General features: G+C 52.1%; 7 protein-coding genes across 7 annotated transcripts; 1 reads left to right on the forward strand and 6 right to left on the reverse strand.

Moving 5' to 3' along the window:
• Window positions 1–110: 110 nt before the first annotated feature.
• Window positions 111–1,851, reverse strand: PC9H_009885 (uncharacterized protein; the record flags this gene model as incomplete). Its single annotated transcript, XM_036779382.1, has 10 exons — window positions 111–285; window positions 344–376; window positions 429–484; window positions 534–738; window positions 792–1,010; window positions 1,068–1,228; window positions 1,278–1,355; window positions 1,411–1,628; window positions 1,679–1,719; window positions 1,781–1,851. 10 exons carry the CDS (start codon window positions 1,849–1,851, stop codon window positions 111–113), a joined length of 1,257 nt encoding a protein of 418 aa, XP_036628771.1.
• A 568-nt stretch (window positions 1,852–2,419) lies between these two features.
• On the reverse strand, window positions 2,420–3,622 carry PC9H_009886 (uncharacterized protein; the record flags this gene model as incomplete). Its single annotated transcript, XM_036779383.1, has 7 exons — window positions 2,420–2,462; window positions 2,519–2,595; window positions 2,654–2,789; window positions 2,844–3,078; window positions 3,130–3,214; window positions 3,275–3,507; window positions 3,562–3,622. 7 exons carry the CDS (start codon window positions 3,620–3,622, stop codon window positions 2,420–2,422), a joined length of 870 nt encoding a protein of 289 aa, XP_036628772.1.
• Window positions 3,623–4,936: 1,314 nt separating this feature from the next.
• PC9H_009887 (uncharacterized protein) lies at window positions 4,937–5,667 on the reverse strand (the record flags this gene model as incomplete). The annotated part of the gene is made up of 4 exons (XM_036779384.1): window positions 4,937–5,009; window positions 5,069–5,218; window positions 5,274–5,451; window positions 5,508–5,667. 4 exons carry the CDS (start codon window positions 5,665–5,667, stop codon window positions 4,937–4,939), a joined length of 561 nt encoding a protein of 186 aa, XP_036628773.1.
• A 1,169-nt stretch (window positions 5,668–6,836) lies between these two features.
• On the forward strand, window positions 6,837–7,550 carry PC9H_009888 (uncharacterized protein; the record flags this gene model as incomplete). The annotated part of the gene is made up of 4 exons (XM_036779385.1): window positions 6,837–6,990; window positions 7,040–7,217; window positions 7,274–7,423; window positions 7,478–7,550. The coding sequence occupies 4 exons, from the start codon at window positions 6,837–6,839 to the stop codon at window positions 7,548–7,550; spliced, it is 555 nt and encodes a 184-aa protein (XP_036628774.1).
• A 1,095-nt stretch (window positions 7,551–8,645) lies between these two features.
• On the reverse strand, window positions 8,646–12,557 carry PC9H_009889 (uncharacterized protein; the record flags this gene model as incomplete). Its single annotated transcript, XM_036779386.1, has 2 exons — window positions 8,646–10,315; window positions 10,370–12,557. 2 exons carry the CDS (start codon window positions 12,555–12,557, stop codon window positions 8,646–8,648), a joined length of 3,858 nt encoding a protein of 1,285 aa, XP_036628775.1.
• A 272-nt stretch (window positions 12,558–12,829) lies between these two features.
• On the reverse strand, window positions 12,830–14,069 carry ERG3 (c-5 sterol desaturase; the record flags this gene model as incomplete). Its single annotated transcript, XM_036779387.1, has 5 exons — window positions 12,830–12,955; window positions 13,008–13,112; window positions 13,170–13,315; window positions 13,373–13,473; window positions 13,525–14,069. The coding sequence occupies 5 exons, from the start codon at window positions 14,067–14,069 to the stop codon at window positions 12,830–12,832; spliced, it is 1,023 nt and encodes a 340-aa protein (XP_036628776.1).
• Window positions 14,070–14,531: 462 nt separating this feature from the next.
• On the reverse strand, window positions 14,532–16,732 carry PC9H_009891 (uncharacterized protein; the record flags this gene model as incomplete). Its single annotated transcript, XM_036779388.1, has 5 exons — window positions 14,532–15,069; window positions 15,122–15,864; window positions 15,914–16,021; window positions 16,079–16,382; window positions 16,482–16,732. The coding sequence occupies 5 exons, from the start codon at window positions 16,730–16,732 to the stop codon at window positions 14,532–14,534; spliced, it is 1,944 nt and encodes a 647-aa protein (XP_036628777.1).
• Window positions 16,733–17,969: the final 1,237 nt, after the last annotated feature.

Genomic DNA, 17,969 nt, shown 5'->3' on the forward strand with positions numbered 1-17,969 from the left:
GCTGTGTGTATTAATAAAACTAAACGACGGGTGCTACTTCATCATGCATGAGTATTCTATGTTGTACAGAAACCCCATGTGTGCTATGTCACTTGACATCTGTTGCGAATTTAGGGAGCTGGGGTGGGAAAGACTCCAAAGGCATCGCGACCTGAGAACTCGCGTTCGAAGGCACCGTTGTCCCTACGGCGTCTCGCTGGGGAGGCGGTAACAGTCGGGATTGTGCGGCAATTAGAAGAGGAAGCGGCTGGATGGGCTGGTGGTGTCGGATTGACACCTTGGAACCTAAAGTGTGTCATGATCAAGCCCAGCGCGTAATACATAGCAAGGTACGTTCGCTTACCATGTTGATGTACCGTAAACACCCATAGGCAAACTGTGATTCAAGTCAATATCGTCCTGACGAAGGAATGGCATTTCTTGCGTACTCATCATCAGCATCACAAGATTCGAAAGTGCCGGCATCGTAATTGGCGGGCATGTTCTAATCATATTGGTTAGTATTGATACTACAAAGAGTGTCATAGAATTACCCAGAAGCAACCCATGACATCGTAGATGTGCTGACAATTCCGGGCAGCGTTGGGGCCTATGCATGCACGGAAGCAGAACTCAGTGTCGGAAATGAACGATGTCCATTCATGATACTGCCTAGCTGCACCGAACGTGTTGCCGAAGACCAAGCCACCGATAGGGTTGCCATTACCGTCAGCGCCGTGCGGGTCCAATTCTCCACCTCTACAGACGCCAAGTCACAATTGTTAGAATGATGTGCAGCTCGGGGAACTTACTGATCGCCGCGTCTAATGTTGATTTTGGTGAAGTCTCCTACACCTGTCACTTGCACGTAGTCCGGAGTCTTCACGAAGTGGACGCCTGTCAACGTGCCAGCGGGCATTGTACGAGCTCCTCGGCCGGATTTCGTACACCAAGCAACCTCTTCGCGCTCTGTGTCACCAATGGTACTGCCTGGGTTGGGTGGGGCCCACAGGCAGAAATCATCCACGTCGCTGGAGAAGAGTGATTAATTCATGGAGAAAGACAACGATGGTAGTTCAAGTACTCACTTAATCCAAGCGGTTTGGCACTGGGATGTTTGAGAACTTCCGGTGCCACAGTTGTTCGTGCCGCTTTGGCCGCTCTCAGAGGTTTGGGGAAGGGCATTCGCCATGTATCCCGTGTTCCACACTTGGTTTGGGTTCGCGCCGCTGCACGCCCAGAGTTGGATCTGGCAAACAACTGTGAGAGGAGGCACATGATAGCCACGAGCGACGCACTCGATTCCCATCGCTTTGGTTGCCGTCTGTGAGATCCATGCATTTGCCATGGTCGGTCCAAGCGAGGTGGTAATCGCTCTGGATCACATTGTGAGTGACCGACCAAACCTCGAAGCCGCCTCATGTGCTTTACCGTATAGAAGAATTGCTGGTTCGCATTCGGAACGTTGCAGGTCCAGATTTGCAGCTTGACACCATCGGCCGTGCTACCGTCCGTAACATCAAGACATTTGTTCCCAAATACTTTGACAGAACCGCCGTCGAAGGTCCACTTTTGTGCATCGGCACCAGTGCAGCCTTGAATGGTGACGACGGCTCCATCGTTATTGGACGCGGCAGTCAAGCACTTGCCTACGAAGCGGATGAGTAGGTACAGGGGAATGCAAGAAGCGAGAACGTACCGTTGTTGACTCCGGGCTCTATGAGCAAAGCGCCGAGGTAACTGCGGGACGTTGGGGATTTCAGTGTTATAATCTAGCTCCAGTAACCGCAAAGGTACGCACGCAGGTTTCTGAGCTGCTGCACCCGACAAAAGCAAGGCCGCGAGGCCCAAAGAGAGAAAGAAGGACTCCATTACTGAAATCGATTATAGTGGAACGAATGTGGGGTTGTAAGGAATGTGGGCTTTTAGCTGGAAGAACGAAGAAGAGGAAATAACCTCAACGAAACTTTCACCTCGAAATGTTGTTTCTTTTATACGCGCGTGATCAGTTTGTCAGGCACATGGAGCTTGACGAGAAACGGAGAGATTTGACCGGTGAGGATATAGGATGATGTCTCGCTTCGAAAGCGGCCGGTGACCTCTGTGAAGCGGATATCGCGTTGAGCATGTCGGACAATACGCGCCAGTATGCAGCGACCGATCCCGTTCTCGGCACCAAGAATGTAGGAAGCTAGTAAGCGACCTCAAATGACCTATGCTTGAAGCTTGAACGCTAGTCATCTAGAGCGAGCATTAGGTATTTTTAGATCTGGTCACACACACACCAAGGACACTGCATGGGTCGCGTTTACATATGATATGGGTTGATATATGATGGGATAATGTCACAACTGTCTCATAGAATCGTAGCCCTGGTTGATTGAACTGGAATAGCATTCAGTGAAGACTCTAGTGACGAAGTTATTATGATTGGGATCCGTTATGCCTGGTATCCTCCCCAAGGCCAGAAGACCGGAACGGTTCTAGGCATGGATTAGTGTGAGCAATGAAGGGGACCGCCCAGTGTACTACGACGTACCGCTTGTAATCTTGCCACTTGGGGTCAGAACCAAAGCGTTTATCCCCCTGTCTTTCCAAAGGAGGCACCCCCGAAAGCTAAACGCGCATGGATGAGCAGGTAGGCTAACGGTTGAGACGTAAAGGAAGTACCGACCTTTCGGAGGATGTAATATGTGAACAGAGGGCTTGCCATGGCTAGGGCGACCATGCCCCGTGGATAGTACGCCACTTGAAGGGAAGACGTGGAAAGCAGCCATATGGCAGTCTGTACGCCTATCTCACCGACGTAGCTGTTCTCGAGCATCAGAAACGACGTGATATGCTTTGGGGGGAAGCAGACTTACTTCGGATGTCTACTGATGCCCCAAAGGCCAGAGGTTAGGAACTTCTCGTCATGCTGCTTGGCATCTTTGGCTTTGCGCCAGTAGTGCTTCTGCATGTCCGCCACAACCTCGAAGATGAACGATCCGGCGAATAGACCAATCGCGGCGTAATCCCGTGTGCCTAGAGGTGGATGAATACCAACCGGCGCAATGTTGCACAGGTAGACTGGCAATCCAACGAGAAGGATCCAAGTGGCTGTGAATCTCAATAAGGAGTTGTGCTTGAGACTAGGCCACCGCAACTCGCCTTGGGCAACCCAATAGAAACTGAATCTTCTTGGGTGCATCTTTATCTCATCAAACCGAGAGTCGCCGCCGGCTTGGATAGCTCTCTAAATACCAATTGATATGTGGAAACACCGGAATCATCGCCAAGACGTTCTTGAACTTACTGAAGCAAGATATGTCCCTAACCGCGCCGTCCATAGGCCCAGCGCAGCACTTATCAACACTTGCCTAGGTGCAAATGACAAGATCGAGGGCAATGATGCCAGGGTGCCTTCCAGATATTTCGCCTTCAACGCCGGAAAATACAGTGACATTCCTATGGTCGATAGGTAGCCCACAGAACCACAGAGATCGTAGAATTTGTCGTTGTGCTGAGGGACGAATATTGACGCGAACACTGCGAGGATACCGTCAGTTGACTTGCAAGACGTGTAACAGAGATTAAACGTACGTATTTGAGCTCCATATGCACTACCAATGACCGGGAGTAGCTTCGAGAATACGCCTGGCATGAGAGTTTCGACGTGGGCAATGTTCACAGAAATGCGGGGGGATCAAGGGCAGCATTTCCAGAGAATATGGTACATTAATAACGAGCGGGGTTACGCAGGGATTGTTTCAAGGTTCCCATCCCGGATGCGCTGGGCGACGACCGCAGATGAAGCCAATTTGAAGGAGAATCCCAAGGGGGTGAGATGGGCGACAGTGGACGCAAGTGGACCGCTGTGGTGGCACACAAGCGCTCCGACCCGAACGACTCGCCCGTGACCCAAATTTAGGGTTCTCTTCTTGACCGCCATCATCTCCATATCGTGACCTAAGGTCTCCGTGCCCAAGAAAAATGAGCGGTGTTTGAGCTCCCAGACACAAATCAAATCCAATTCTTCGTAGAGTGCAGGGTCCGCGTCAAACTTCAAATAGTCATCAAATCGCGGTTGACCGCTTTCTGGTTTGACATCGCCTCAGTCATATTAGGTTGGAATCACATAGAGAACCTCTGTAATGTGAACGCTGAAGCACTCAAGAAGAAGCATGGCGGTGGATGCAGCGGCGCCATGGTGCGTACAATACAAATCACCTTCACGTTGAGGCTAACGTACAGTGGATGTATCTTCGTATATGCCACTTTATGCATAGTCGGATTCGGCGAGGTCTCGCGTCCCATGTTGTGATGCGCCGCTTCGGCAATTTGAACCAGTTCGCTGCGGGTGCATATATTGGGAAAAGAACCTTGTCACAGGCAGGGGGAATTACTGGCTTCTCGAATTCCCGAGTACACAATTCCTATGGAGCCTGTGAGGCCCGCTGCTTGGCGAAGGCCGGAGAAGAGCACCCGTACATCCCACTATACCTGTTTTTGCCGTAGAAGCACGGATTCTCCCAAGGATTTACAGGCAACATCCTGCATCGACGATGAACAAAGGTTCTGTGCCACGTTCACTGAGCACACTCTAACCCCTTGTCTTCTAGAGTTCACCATACCAAAAGGCATGTCAGGGCTTGCGCAGATCAGTCCAAAAGAATGTATAGTAACGAGGTAACCCAGGCCATACTTTTAGGCTCAGAAGCGTCTTCCGCATCCAATTTCGCGTTATGGCTCGCCTTTCGTGGCAGCATTGGAACAACGAGACAAGATACAAGAAGATTCAACGAATGCGCCATCTTAATGCCGAAGAACACAGGAATGCAACTGTCCTCCCAGGCAGGAGGAGAGACGATTGATCACTGCGAGACGCGCCTTCGATCGCCGAAGTGCGCTGGACACTTGGGTATAATAAGCAATTGATTCTCTTCTTTGTATCCTATGACATAGCAGAAACTCTAAATCATGCAAATCCGAGAGAAGCACGAGACTGCGTAAGTCCTGCTTGTGTCAAGAATTGCTGGGCATCGAGCATCCTAGAAGCGAGGGAGATTAATCATTCGGGCGACCAAGACCGATACGATGGAGAACGTACATTACACGGACGAGGTTAATCGAATTGGGAAGCGTCCGATTCAAAGCAACGTGCAAAGCAGCAATAGCTGGGTCAAGGTCGGACATCATCGTGGTATACGTCGTTAATGAATTGACTTGTTTCAATCCAGCAGCAGTGCTAGCAACCAGTCTGTAATACACCACATGAGTCACTTTGGCAACATTACGCACGCGGGTGGACTTACTGAAGGGCTACGGCGTATGTGATACTGATGTCGTCGTTCGTCGGGAAATTCGTCGTGTCGCCGCTACTGACAGCCGTGTTCGTAATGGTGGCTGCCGCGAGGGTGAAAGCGTCGGTGAGTTCATTGAGTTCGTTTCTAACTGTCAGATCAGTGGCACCCCCCGAAGCTTGTAGCGTATCTGCCCACAACCGTCTGGTCAGTTGGCTTCGTAATGCAAGGTAGGCTACCACTTACTTAGCTCCGGGATATTAACATGAATCTGTCGGGACAGAACAGAGATGGCCTGGTAGATGGCTGGATTCGTGTTCGATGACTGCCTTGGGTGCAAGGGTGAGGCGACGACCGAAACCAGAAGGGCAGCGACAGAGACGAGGAGTGAAGGTCGGAAGAACATGTCTGCGATGCTATTCGAGGAGATCGGCAAGCTGGAGATACAAACCCGCAAAAACGACTCACTTTTATACCGCCTCGGGGCAATGATTGTCCTCAGAACTTGACGAAACAAGGCACATGGGTCGTCTGCTAGCCAAGACCATTCACGAAGGGAGTTATTGCATAGGGCGCGACGGCCAAGACTTTTGCGTACGTCAATTGGCCACCATTGTCACTTACCATCATCCCAACATAGATCAATCACCGGCACCGACGATATTGGTAACACAATATAAACAGCCAGATACACAAATGGCAGTAGGCATGGGTATTTCTGATGGCTACTCCATTGAAATAACGGCGTTGTCATTGCGTATTAGGTGAGTACGGAACTTGGAGACCTCGTGGAACAGCGTTGACGGTGGGAAGGTTGGTGAAATAGAGTTGCTGATTGACCCAGGCGGAATTGACGCGTAGTCGTGGAATCTAGCGATCGTGCGACGCAGTCCGAGTATCGCGTAATACGGAGGACGGCGGTGAGAATAAGCATCAAGCCCCGGACAGTTGGATCACACGGCGTTGGAGTTCTACCTAACGTTCAAATGACTCGATGAGTAGACTAAGCATTCAGGTGGACCAGAACTGAAGGCTTCTTGTCCCAGATAGACCTTTCGAGGCAACAGACACTCGACACGGTACGCGTGCTGTCCCTTTTCCTCGGCTAGAACTAGATCTTCTCGGAGTCACATCGATGGGAACAATGTTAGTGATGCAAGCTTAATGAGAGGTGGATGTACAAAAATAACACGCCCGCCCGTATCTGCGACACTCCGGGTGACACGCATCACGCGTCTCTTTCACTATCTCCCGCTCGCGACTCTGGCTCACTGCCACGACCATGAGACTCGGTCGACGTTATGTGGGGCTCTGTCCTTAAGCAGTAAAGCTGTTTCCCTGTTTCCCACCCTGGCCTTCAATCGCAGCGGCCTTGATTGGTTATGTCGTGGGTGGGATACAATGGCCGGCCGAGACGCGACGTGAACGACATCAAGCAATGAATGATGATGGAGGTGTCTATTCTTTTGCGTCCATGTGGTAAAATACTATAATCCCAGGGCTTGGCCTTATATTTCGAGGCTTGGCTGATTTCATACGCTGCGTAGCTCCAGTCAGCTAAGGTACCCATCCATCATGTTCGCCTCTCGTCCCATTCTGTTCGCACTCGTCGCGGTCACCGCCCTTGCCAAGCCGCTGGAAGTACGGCAGACGACCAACACCAACGCTCAGATTGAGCAAGTCGTTGACAGTCTAGACGAGAGTATTCACATCATAATTCCGAATATCCGTGCGTTTGTCCGTACCTAACCCTCAACACCTGCTGACCTGGACGGCAGTTACTCTCCAGGCCCAAGAGCGGGCTACGGATGCCACCATTGGAGCGCAAATTACCCAATTGGTTACGGCCTTTCAAACATCCACCAGCGATTTCACCCAAACTCCCATCAGCAGTGGGTCGACTACTGACTCCCCTACCAACGACGAAATCAGTGTCTTCTACGCGGATGGACTACAGTAAGTTTCCGAAACCGTGATTCTGTTGATATTTAATCAACGGTCTTTTTACAAAGACAGGTCGCCAGTGGTCTTTCAGGCCTCGGTCAAATTCCTGAATTGACTACACTGTCATCAATGATGACAGCCCTGGATCCTGCGATAGCTGCCTCCGTGCAGGCTTTCAACAGAACCTTACCCGGCGCGATAGGATTTGTCAACACATTGTACGTTGTCAAGCATCTGTTTGTTTTTGATCAACTAACTGTTCATGAACACAGGATGCTTGATGCGCAGCAATTCCTAACGCTAGACGGGTTGACTCAGACTCGTAGTGCTCTCGGTTTTGCGTAGAAGGCTGGATATACTTGTTTTACAGTACATTAATTTATTCTAACGGTTTCTCCTGCGTGGCGTGGAGATTGTTGGATTGTAAAGTACGCTGCTGTCTTCCTTTTGGGGGTTTGACCCAAAAGCCCGCGCTTTTGTCACCAGGCATTCTTAGTGGCTCACAATGGATGTCGCTACACTGGAAGCAAGGGAGTTAAAGTATTCATGCTTCGAGCTAATCTTTTTTCTCTAAGATCACAAAGTACATATATTCCTACCGTACTATGTAAAACAAGGACCCCATCCTCGTTGAACATTCTGCGCCTCTGTTAACTTTCACAGATTTCGCTTGCAACATTATGGGGGGCCCCTCCAATATGGCCCATCTCCTAGATTCCGGCTGTTGGTTCTGTAGAACGGACGACCTAGCGAGGGCTCTACAGTAGTATGCGAGATTATAACCGGTGTAGCGATGGATTGCATACCTCAGGATACTTGTGGTTCGAAGCCGGTATAGGGAGCGCCTTGATACTAGGCGCTAATACTAAAGCGGAAAGGGAATGTACATAAAAGGAAAGGAGTAATGAAGTAAACATGGTGTTGCATTTCTTTATAGGTTCCCTCTTATTTCTACAATGTAAACCTATCAGTAGCTCATACAGATAATCTATCCGTGGTTAATACCCACCTCCCCCCTACAATCTGCCTCCATTCGTTAACCTCTGTGGACCACCTCGAGCTTAATACCTGTATATACCTGTGTTCAATCCATTGCCATAGATCCCTTTATATGATCTTAGAAAGTACATACTTCACACAGATTTGCCAAACCGTCTGCAGGGTAGATTTTCAATGACCAAAGATGTATCTCTTATGTATGTCAAGCCCGGAGCAAACGGGATGAGGTATATTCCCACAAAGGCGTCTGGAATAAAATCTTAAGTTCTATGGGAACGATAGTATGCAAAACACAGCGAAACACATGATAGTAATGGGACTGAATCTGGAGTACTTGAAATAGTGTACTTGTAATACCGTATGGAATCAGGGAGTAGCAAAAGAGTAACAAAAGAAACAAGTTAAACGTGAAGTACAAGTACAATTATGTGAAAGGACAAACTACAAGACGACTGCCGCGCCTTGATCCCAGTCCGCCTTTGATATGGCTCCAGCATGACGGCAAATCGGACATATAACTGCTACTTCATCACCTTCCACATGCTCATCCTGCCCTTGAGAAGCGATCCGTTCTGCGCTGACTAAACAGGAAGGATGAAAGGTGTGTTCGCAGACTTTGCTGCCAACTTCGGTCGCGGGTAGATGGTCGGGAAGGTAATGGATGGACAACTGGCTCATCGTCTTCGTCACAACAGGGTCCTCGTCTGAGGGTCCTACACCACAGCTGACATCGTCACAACGCAGGCCAGCTTCCTTTTCCTTCTTTTCTACCCGTTGACGGAGGGTCGCGCCAGGGGCCGGCGGTGGTGACCACTTCCTCGTCTCACGAAGGGAGGGGCGTTGACCAGCAGCCCTTGAACGGAGTCCTGCCAACAAAGGGAACCCATCGAGGATGTTAGGGGGACTATTAGGGTCTCGTTGAGTACCAGCTGGCTGGGTGGTACCATCAGCCGCTGGTTGAGCAGGAGGGATCCCGAAGAGGTCAACAAGGGACCTAAATGGCGTTGGGTTCGCAGCTTGGGCGTTCGTTGCAGTAGTTCCTGGAGGGTTTGCTGATGGAATGGAGGTGGGCTGAGCTTCTGCTTGGGGTTGTCCCTGGTGTGCGAATCGGGCCAAGAGCGGTTGGTATTCTCTGGCCATTTCCTCGAAGCTGGGAAGAGGGGGGAGCGGTCCAAGTAACGCCTCGTACCGTTGGACGAATTCGTCAATTGTCGTTCGTGGCCGCTGAGCATCACCGGAGTTGGCACCTGGATTATTCGGAGCTGGGGCAAACGCCTGCGCAAGCTGAGCTGGTACTCCAGCTGGCAAGCCATTCGCAGCAGCTTGTTCGGCGTCCTGGGGCTGTACCTGTGGGGGAGGGAGTTCATTGGGAATGTTAGCACCTGAAGGTGGCATCGAGGATGTCCCTTGGTTCTCTCCTGGCGTGGCTAAGTTGGTGGGCGTGCCGGGCATAACATGGTTTGCCATTGTTCCAAGCGTGCGCATGATCACATCGCCTAGCGAGCCGCGAGGACTGTTACCATTGGACTGCCGTTGGTCCGACGACGCTCGACTGGTTTGAGGAGCGGCGCTTGCATTTGTAGTGGCAGGAGCTGGTGCCGGGGACGTACCTCCTGCGTTCGTGGCATTGGAGGCATTGGGGACAGTAGGATTGCTCGTTGGCAGCAGGTTGCCAAATAACTGCTGTAGGAAACCCATGCCCATGCCGCGAGGGTGGCGGCGATGGGCACGCGGTGCTGGCTGCGGTTCCTGGGGTGGTATACTGTCGGTGTTGATATTATTGACTGCTGCAGCAGGTTGGGGATTAGCCTGCGGGGCATTTGCCGGAGTATTTGATAGAACGCCATCCGATGCTCTATTTCTAAGTGCTTCAAAGAATGCTGCATCTTGCGTATCTTGTTGGGCCATGTTGCTCAAGTCAAGATCCAAATCCATGGCGAAGTCGTCGGGAGCACCGAAATCCATGTCTATGACATGATTGTCGAGATGGAAATGCTGCGTGTGGACATGATGATGATGTACATGATTGTGCTCGTGTGCTTCAGGGCCAGGAGCGTTGTCACCAGCAGGCTCGTTAGTTGCTGGTTGACCGCTCGGTGGTTGTTGAGGATCTGCAAGATTGTTTGTTAGTAAGTCGTCTCAAGCAATGGCTAGCGATAACTGACTTAGTCCCGGGACGCGTCCAACATCTACAGGGATGACATCAAATACGACGTCGACACCGCCTATCGGGAGATGGGCGTGGTATACAGTTCTGGAAGCGCCTGGTGGAAGTTGAGGAAGTCCTCGGCCCCGTGCCCAGGCATTGGCAGTCGCATTGTTATCGGCAGGTGCGTCTATATTATCTGTAGTGGCAGACTGGGGGGCGCCTTCACGCGGAAGGGATTGGGTACGCCGCCTTGGTACGGACTGCGACCGCCTCTGAGCTCCTGCGTTAGCATTTGGGCCATTACCGCCATCTACTAGCACTAGTGGCACTTGAGTTCCGTTAACACTCAGCATCAATGGCGGGCGGCCGGCTGCTGGAGGGGGTGGGGCGCCATGAGGAGCACCTGCCTGATCTGTTGTCATAGTTTGCACGAAGCCAGGCGGAAGGGCGAACGGTCCAAATGGCATGCCCGCCATACCCCCCAAGTTTCCTAAGCCAATGCCGCCGGGCCCTGCAGCGCCTTCCGCTGGTTCTCTTGCTCTTCGTCCAATTCCCCAGATGATTCCCTCTGGGTCGATGTTGAATCGGCAAGTAGGGCACGTCGTTCTCATGGGTTTCGAGAACCAAGGTACCAAGCAAGATGCGTGGAAGGCATGCGAACATGGTAGAACAACAATCTTTGGTAATGGTTCCTCATCTGCCTCAGGTACGGTCGTTGTCAGTGGAGTAGGGGGGGCTGACGTCGTCGAGGATCCAGCGGGCTGTTGAGGAATCTCAGCTTGACTGCCACTTCCACCGGACGTGGCCGCAGCCCCTCCTTGGTTCGGAGTTGTAGTTTGTGCCGCTTCGAAGGGCGCCGTTGCCTGAGGATCAGCCTCTGCACCAAAGCCGGCATCCTCCAAAAGACTGTCCCAACATATCGCACATCCCCCCATACCGCTCTCATCCCCTTGCGTCTTCAAGGCATCCATTCTCTGAGCCAAGCCTTCCGGCACTTCTTCTAGCCCTCGTACAACCATCCTACCCCTTCTCCTGTCTTCGCCGCTGGCCCCTTCCAATGCACCGAGCGCTGTCGTAAGGACATCTGTCATCGCCCTCACCTGTCTGAGTAACTCTTGGGTTTGAGCGAAGGAGTCCCGAAGATTGGGTCGCGGCGCTGACGGGGGTGCAGGATTGGCAGTCGCATTAGTATTTCCACCGTTTGCCTGCCCGGAGGTATCTCTCTGGTCGGCAGAAGGCGGTGTGGGATGATCGTGATGTGTATGAGCATGGTCGTGATCCTGGGGTGCGGGTCGGTTATTAGCATCAAGAGGGCGCACGACAGGAGGGCCGCCACGGAGTAAATCGAACGTTATTGCGACGCCATTGGGACTATTGGCAGCCAGTGAGAACCAGTCAGTAGGCGCTGCAGTATCAGAGCCTGGGATAGATTGAGGATTACTGTTCCCGCTGCTATTATTATCTGTGCCAGTGCGAAGGTTATGGTGATGGCCGAAGAGAGTGAAAGGCACGCCGCCGAAGTGTGTTTGCATTTGAGGTCCTCCTACAATAATGTGTGTATGGCCCGACATAGTTATCAATGAGGGATGACGGAACACGAGCGTGAGGCCATTAGTGGTTTCCGAGTTCAACGAGAGGGCGATTTGTGCATTACCAGTTCTTTGCGAAGGGTGCCTACGGTCTCTATCCGCATCCTCATCATCCTCTACCCGCGGTCGTCTATTTGCTCTTTGTGGAGTCGAGGTACCTGACACTGGTGGGGTCGAAACATCGCTGTTTGGGGTAAGGCTGGAAGATAGAGCGGGCAGAGGTTCTAGAGGGGGCATTTCTGGGTCGATACTGCTGGCCTCCATGCTATCCAACACCATTCCGTCGTCTGCGTTGATGCTACTATCGTTGCCCGTCGACGATGGCTGTTGGCCTTGATTAGGCTCCGACATGTTGGCATCGCTGGTGTGTGCCATTGGCAGGGAGCTCGGTGCAGACTGCCGTTCAAGCGTCGCATTTACGTTACTAGTTTGGATATTCGCCGCATTCAAGTCGACCACAGTCGGCAACTCGACCGCTATAGCGTCGCGTCTGGAATCGGGATGCTCGCTGGGAGGGGGTATTGTGCCAACGTCAGTCGAGGGTGCGTTGCCCGCATCCATCGTCGTGGGCTGTTGAGCGCCTTCTGCACCGCGTTGCGAATCAGAGGAATCCATGATGGAAGTGGTTGAAGCGCAGATGCAAGCGTCAAGGGGAATGTCTTCTGTCATCTTCTGCCAAGCAGAACCAAACAAGCCATAAGCACTGGCTCGCTCGGGAACTTGCTGGAACCTGCACATATGAAGTATGTTCAATATTTATTTCCGTGATAAAGTAATCGTCTAGGTAGGGCTGGTGCAGCAGTACAGCAGTCGCATTAGTAGCTAGGTACATTTCCTTTTCATAAATCCGCCCCCAATAACAATAATAGGTGAGCATGTTGAGATTATCACTGGGCTTTCCCAAGGGCTTCCTTCTCTTTAGCAGCATTCAGCGCCTTAACTTCGAGGAGTGGGTCGAGCGAAGACTCTGGCTGGCGATACGACCCAGACCATCGATCAGCCCATGTGAAGTACTAGGAAACCTGTTAGGATCGCCGCATTAACTTAGCAAGCGCGAGAACTCACCTGGCCGTAGTTCACGGTGAAGTACAAATGATGCAGTGTATGGTGCGCCGGTCCGTTTATGATCTTCTCCAGGGCATGCCCTGTAATCATGTCGGAATCATGGATCTACCATGCCGTACTCGGTCAGAACATCCGGAGTAAAATATGGAAAGCAGAACTCACAAAGATGGACCAGATGTTGACGAGGACAAACAGGACCAAGTGTAGAATGCGGTGCAGGGGGAAGAGGTAGATATACAGGTGGTAAGGGATGGACTGTAAATACCCGTCAAGTGGATGGAACGCGTGGGATGCGAAGGGCGTGGGGACTAATCGAGTACACTATTAGCTTTGAGGGTTTCAGCAGGAGAAAGAATGGGACGCACTCAGCCATTTGTGGTGGGGCTTGTGAACATGCTTGTACACGAAAGGGGCATGAAGACCACGGTGGATCCAGTAGATCAGATAATCCGTGAAGAGGAGATATCTGGAAGCAATCCATCAGTACAGCCCAACAGCGTTTAACCTAAGCTCTCACAATGGAACGCTCGCAATCAAAAATCCCCACCCATACTCCTCCACATTATCGTACAGCCTCGAGTACCCCATAACTTCCCCTTGAAACCACGGTAGCGTCAACAGGATCATGCCAGGGAACGCCTTCAAGCTCGCCCGTATTTCGAGCTTGACTTGATTCTTCAGAAAACGCGGGTGCTTCATCATTTCATGATTGAAAATAAATCGGTAGGATAGCCATGCGAACAGGAAGTACAGGACGTGTATTCCGATATACGTCAAGGTAAGAATTGAGAGTATCTGCCGGGGGACGTAGTCGCGCGGCCATGCGGACACCAGCGGTGCTGAGGCATACACTGTTTCCATTTCTTCAAGAGGGAGCGGGGGGTGCGGCAGTTTCGAGACGAAATGCGTCCATGTCGACGACGACCCAACGGCTGGTAGAATTGTCGAGCTGTTCAACGTTTGGAAGGTATGCGCGCTCGAAGCGAATGCGGACACGGGAACGAGGGACGCCCATACCCGATCGAGAAATAGGTGGTCGCAAACTTCGAGAATGAGATCCATGAGTGCGCTTCGAATGGGGGGCGGGGGCGGCGGGATCCTTAACGACGGCGGCAGCGACGGGGACTTCCTGGACAGCTGCCGGCCTCCTGCACTTTATATAGTGTTGGCAAAGGGAATTATCATGCCATTTGGATTTTTGCAGCTGAGGCACGTGATCGTGTGATAAGATTATTTTGTCAGTGGGCCGAAGCGTGACACTTTGAAGGTGGGCAGACATTGAATACTACGCGGGTCTGGTGGGGTCTGGCTCCCTCTAGTGGTAGCAGTACAAAATGATGATAGAATAGCACGAGCGTCCAAGTCGAAACATTACAAGAAGATAGGTAGCCGAGAGCGAATAATAATTAGGATAGCTAGAGGGCACATACAAAAGTCGAACGAGCTGGGTATCATCATGCACACCGTCTATAGATCGAACACAAATACAACATCGGGGGTTAGTAGGCGTACAACAACCAACCATTACTTGTCCTTCATCCTCGACGAGCCGGAAGGGGGTTGGTACATGAACGGATGTTTTGACGGCGGCATCTCGCTCTGAGCAGAATGCTTCGGCTCGCTGCCCGTCCTCTGCTGCCGATAGTAGCTCATCCTCTGCTGGCTATCCACCGCACCGGGTGCGGTTGAGATCACCGGCGCGTTGCTCGAGGCAACGTGCGGCATGGGGTATGGCAGCGACGGACTCGTCGTCGCAGAGTACTTCGAATGAGAGGATGAGTTATGGAGCTTGGATGGAGGAGCAACTGGGCGAGGTTGATTTTGCATGGCGGGAGACGCGGTAGGCGTAGTGGTCGCGTGACTCATGGCAGGCGACGCCGAGGCAGCAGCGATATCGGGACCGGGGATGTTGCTAGGAATGTTCGCATTTGCCGTATGGGGCGTTGTGGGTATAGACGACGACGAGACTTCCATCGCTGCTTCCGTATCCCGCCGACGCTTGACGCCCCGACCTGTGCTCTCTTTCAGGCCGAGACTCGTCGCTTTTATGAGTATTTGATGTCTGCAGCGCAACATGAATTTCTAGGTTTGATGCAACACCCCCAGATACTCACCGTGTTCGGCCATGCCCCCATTGGCGACAAAGCCAATCCCAGTCAATTTCCCCCGCGCTATTGTAACTCTTGCTATCCTCCGCAAGTCTCCGCAGTCTGTCCACTTCTTCGTCGGACCACGACCCCTGCATGCCAGGACCTACGCCTGTAATCATCGTCGGGTTCGAAATGCCCGAAGGGGTAGTCGACGTCATCGTCGGGGTCGTTGCTGAAGGTGTCGTAGACTGGCTCGGTTGCTGTGATTGCGATTGCGATTGCTGCTGCGGTTGATGCTGTGGCTGCGATTGAGGCTGAGGTGGCTGAGATGGCTGATGCTGGGGTGGTTGCGGTTGCGGTTGCGCGGGTGTTTGTGGTGCTTGCGCTGGCGGTTGGGGCTGCACCTGTATAGGCGAGCTCGTTGTCGGGGCCGGATTACCTGGTGCGACAGGCTGCTGTGGAGGGGCGGAAAAATACGCCGTGCCCGGTGGGTAAGAGTACGGGTAGTACGGGGCATATTGGCTGCCATATATGGGCGCGTATGGAGAATGTGGGTACGCGCCTTGTGCGCCGAGAGACACGACAAAAGATTGAGGGTTGGTGATGACAGTGGGAGGGGAGGTAGCTGGCGGTGCACCGTTGGTAGCGGGAGTACTAGAGGGTCCAGCAGAGGCGTTAGTTGGCATAGGCTGCGGCGGATAAAGGGTGGGGATGACAGTGTACATTGGTGGTGGCGGGCTTGAGATTAGCCGCGATGGGTTAGCTAGCTGCAGCCCTTCGTCAGCGAATCTCAGACAACGTCTATTTCATGCCTACCAGCGTATCGCAGACGCGCTTCGCGTCATTGAGCATAACCAAGGGATCGACCTTGCTCCCGGGACCCATCTGGTAGCATTGTGCTACGACGAGTGGGGGCGTTCCTTTCTAAGGATCACAACAAATCAACCAACGGCTCAATTTATCTTTGACAATATCGCTGACCACCAGTTCCTCCGCGGCGCCATAGAACTCGGCGCACAGGTTCAGCACTCTCCACTGGAACTCGTAGTACTGCTGATTCTGTGCATTGACTTCCGGTAGTTGCGGCGGTGCGGTCGCCGTCGACGAGTTCGCACTTAGCGTCTGCACCTGTGTCGAGGACGAGCCGGGTTGTGTAGGAGTTGGTCCCGAAGTTGATCGGATTTTGCGGTTCTTGGATCCTTTTGGACGGCCTGGCCGACGCTTCTCAGTTTCTTGCTGTGATAGTTGTTGTTGCGACGACGACGCATGCCCACGCGATGGTTGACTACTTCAAGTGCAGCACATAACATAACGATCAGTACTTGAATACCATACGGAAGTGGAGTATCGTAAAGGGGGACGACGGGGGGACGGTAATACACACCCTGATGCTTTGGGTTTTGGGGAATTATGGCTGGGATTGTCATCGCGTTGCTGGAGGTGGTCTTCGACCATGCCCTCGTCCTCGTCGTCATCCTCCTCTTCCTCCTCGCGGTGGTGCGTGCCCGCCACATGGCCCGCCGTTGCCGCAACACTGCTTCTGTGATACGACCCATTCGCTGGGTATATCTGCTGCGCGGGGGTCGGCTGGATCAATGCATGCGACAAGGGTTGATAATGTTGGGGGTTGTCCATTCTGCCAACGTCTGTAAATGATGGCGCACGCACTCACACTCGACATCGCCGGCACACGCAAGCAACACGTCGGGTTCTCAAGTACTCACAGGCTGCCGCACAAAAGCAAGGTCGCTATATACCCACCGCTGCCAACCTAGACACATATTCAGAAATATATCGGTTCAGGAGGTTAGTTGTGAACCTGAAAAGTCCGATAAAAGATATTTATTATTCATCATTGGACCAAAATTTACGCACACACCTTTTAGCTGCACTAGAAGTGCTGGGGTCCGTCACTTTGCAGTTACGGTACACGGAAACACTCTGGCGTCGTCGACGGGTCTGTGAGAGGAAGCAAGGCTCGTTCGTTGTGTTCGACGGTGACTAGAGCAATTCCTAATCGTGAGAATGTTGGTGAATCAACACAGCCCTTTCATTATTTTATTTCATACTCCGGCGTCACGCATCCGTCACAAGCCGATGTTTAAGAAGTTTAACAAGCTTCAAGTTCACTTCTGGTCGAAGTATCCGCCCTCGCCGCCTTGGAAGTGCCCTGCTCGATTTCATCGTGGTATTATCCATTTTTTATACGTCAAAAGCTAGGATATAGGCTCCATCAGTCTATGTGAGTAATACCAAAAATGGTACCTTGATGTAGATAACTCTGTTGCAAACTACTATCAAGCCACCGTGACATGCACTTGCCTTCTCAGACGAATCGTGCAGCAAACAAACGAACCTTGTGTGAAGCATTACTGCGGTGGCTCGGGAGTTCAAGTACGGGATCGGGGAAGGATGGAACTCGCGCGGACTCCATCCAACTTAGTCCTCCAAGACAGGATTGCTGGCCAGGGCTTCTGCTACGAAGGGACCTGTGGTGTCAACCGAAGGGATACTGTAGTGCCGATTTCCTGCTGCATCTGAGGGGTCAGCGAGTCAATATGCCTGTCGTAGGAATGTGGGAGCATCTCACTCTGTTTGGTCAGTCCGATGAGCTCTGGAAACCCAGAAGTGCTGGGTGCGAGAGACCGAAGCTAGCAAAGTCGAAGGACCTTGACTCGAATGTCCTCAATGATGGATTCTGGCAATCTAGGCGGTACAGGGGTTATAGGGGTACACGTGACTAATGTAGTATCGCTTCGCGCGCATGTATTATTTCTTCATGTGTTTGCTGGAGTCCCGGTCAAACGCAGTACACTACTTGATCACTCGGATATCGCACGACCCTCGTCAGCTTATTTCAACACTTTGAGTG

This window comes from Pleurotus ostreatus (genome assembly GCF_014466165.1).
Source record: "Pleurotus ostreatus strain PC9 chromosome Unknown scaffold_7, whole genome shotgun sequence".
Lineage (NCBI taxonomy): Eukaryota > Fungi > Basidiomycota > Agaricomycetes > Agaricales > Pleurotaceae > Pleurotus > Pleurotus ostreatus.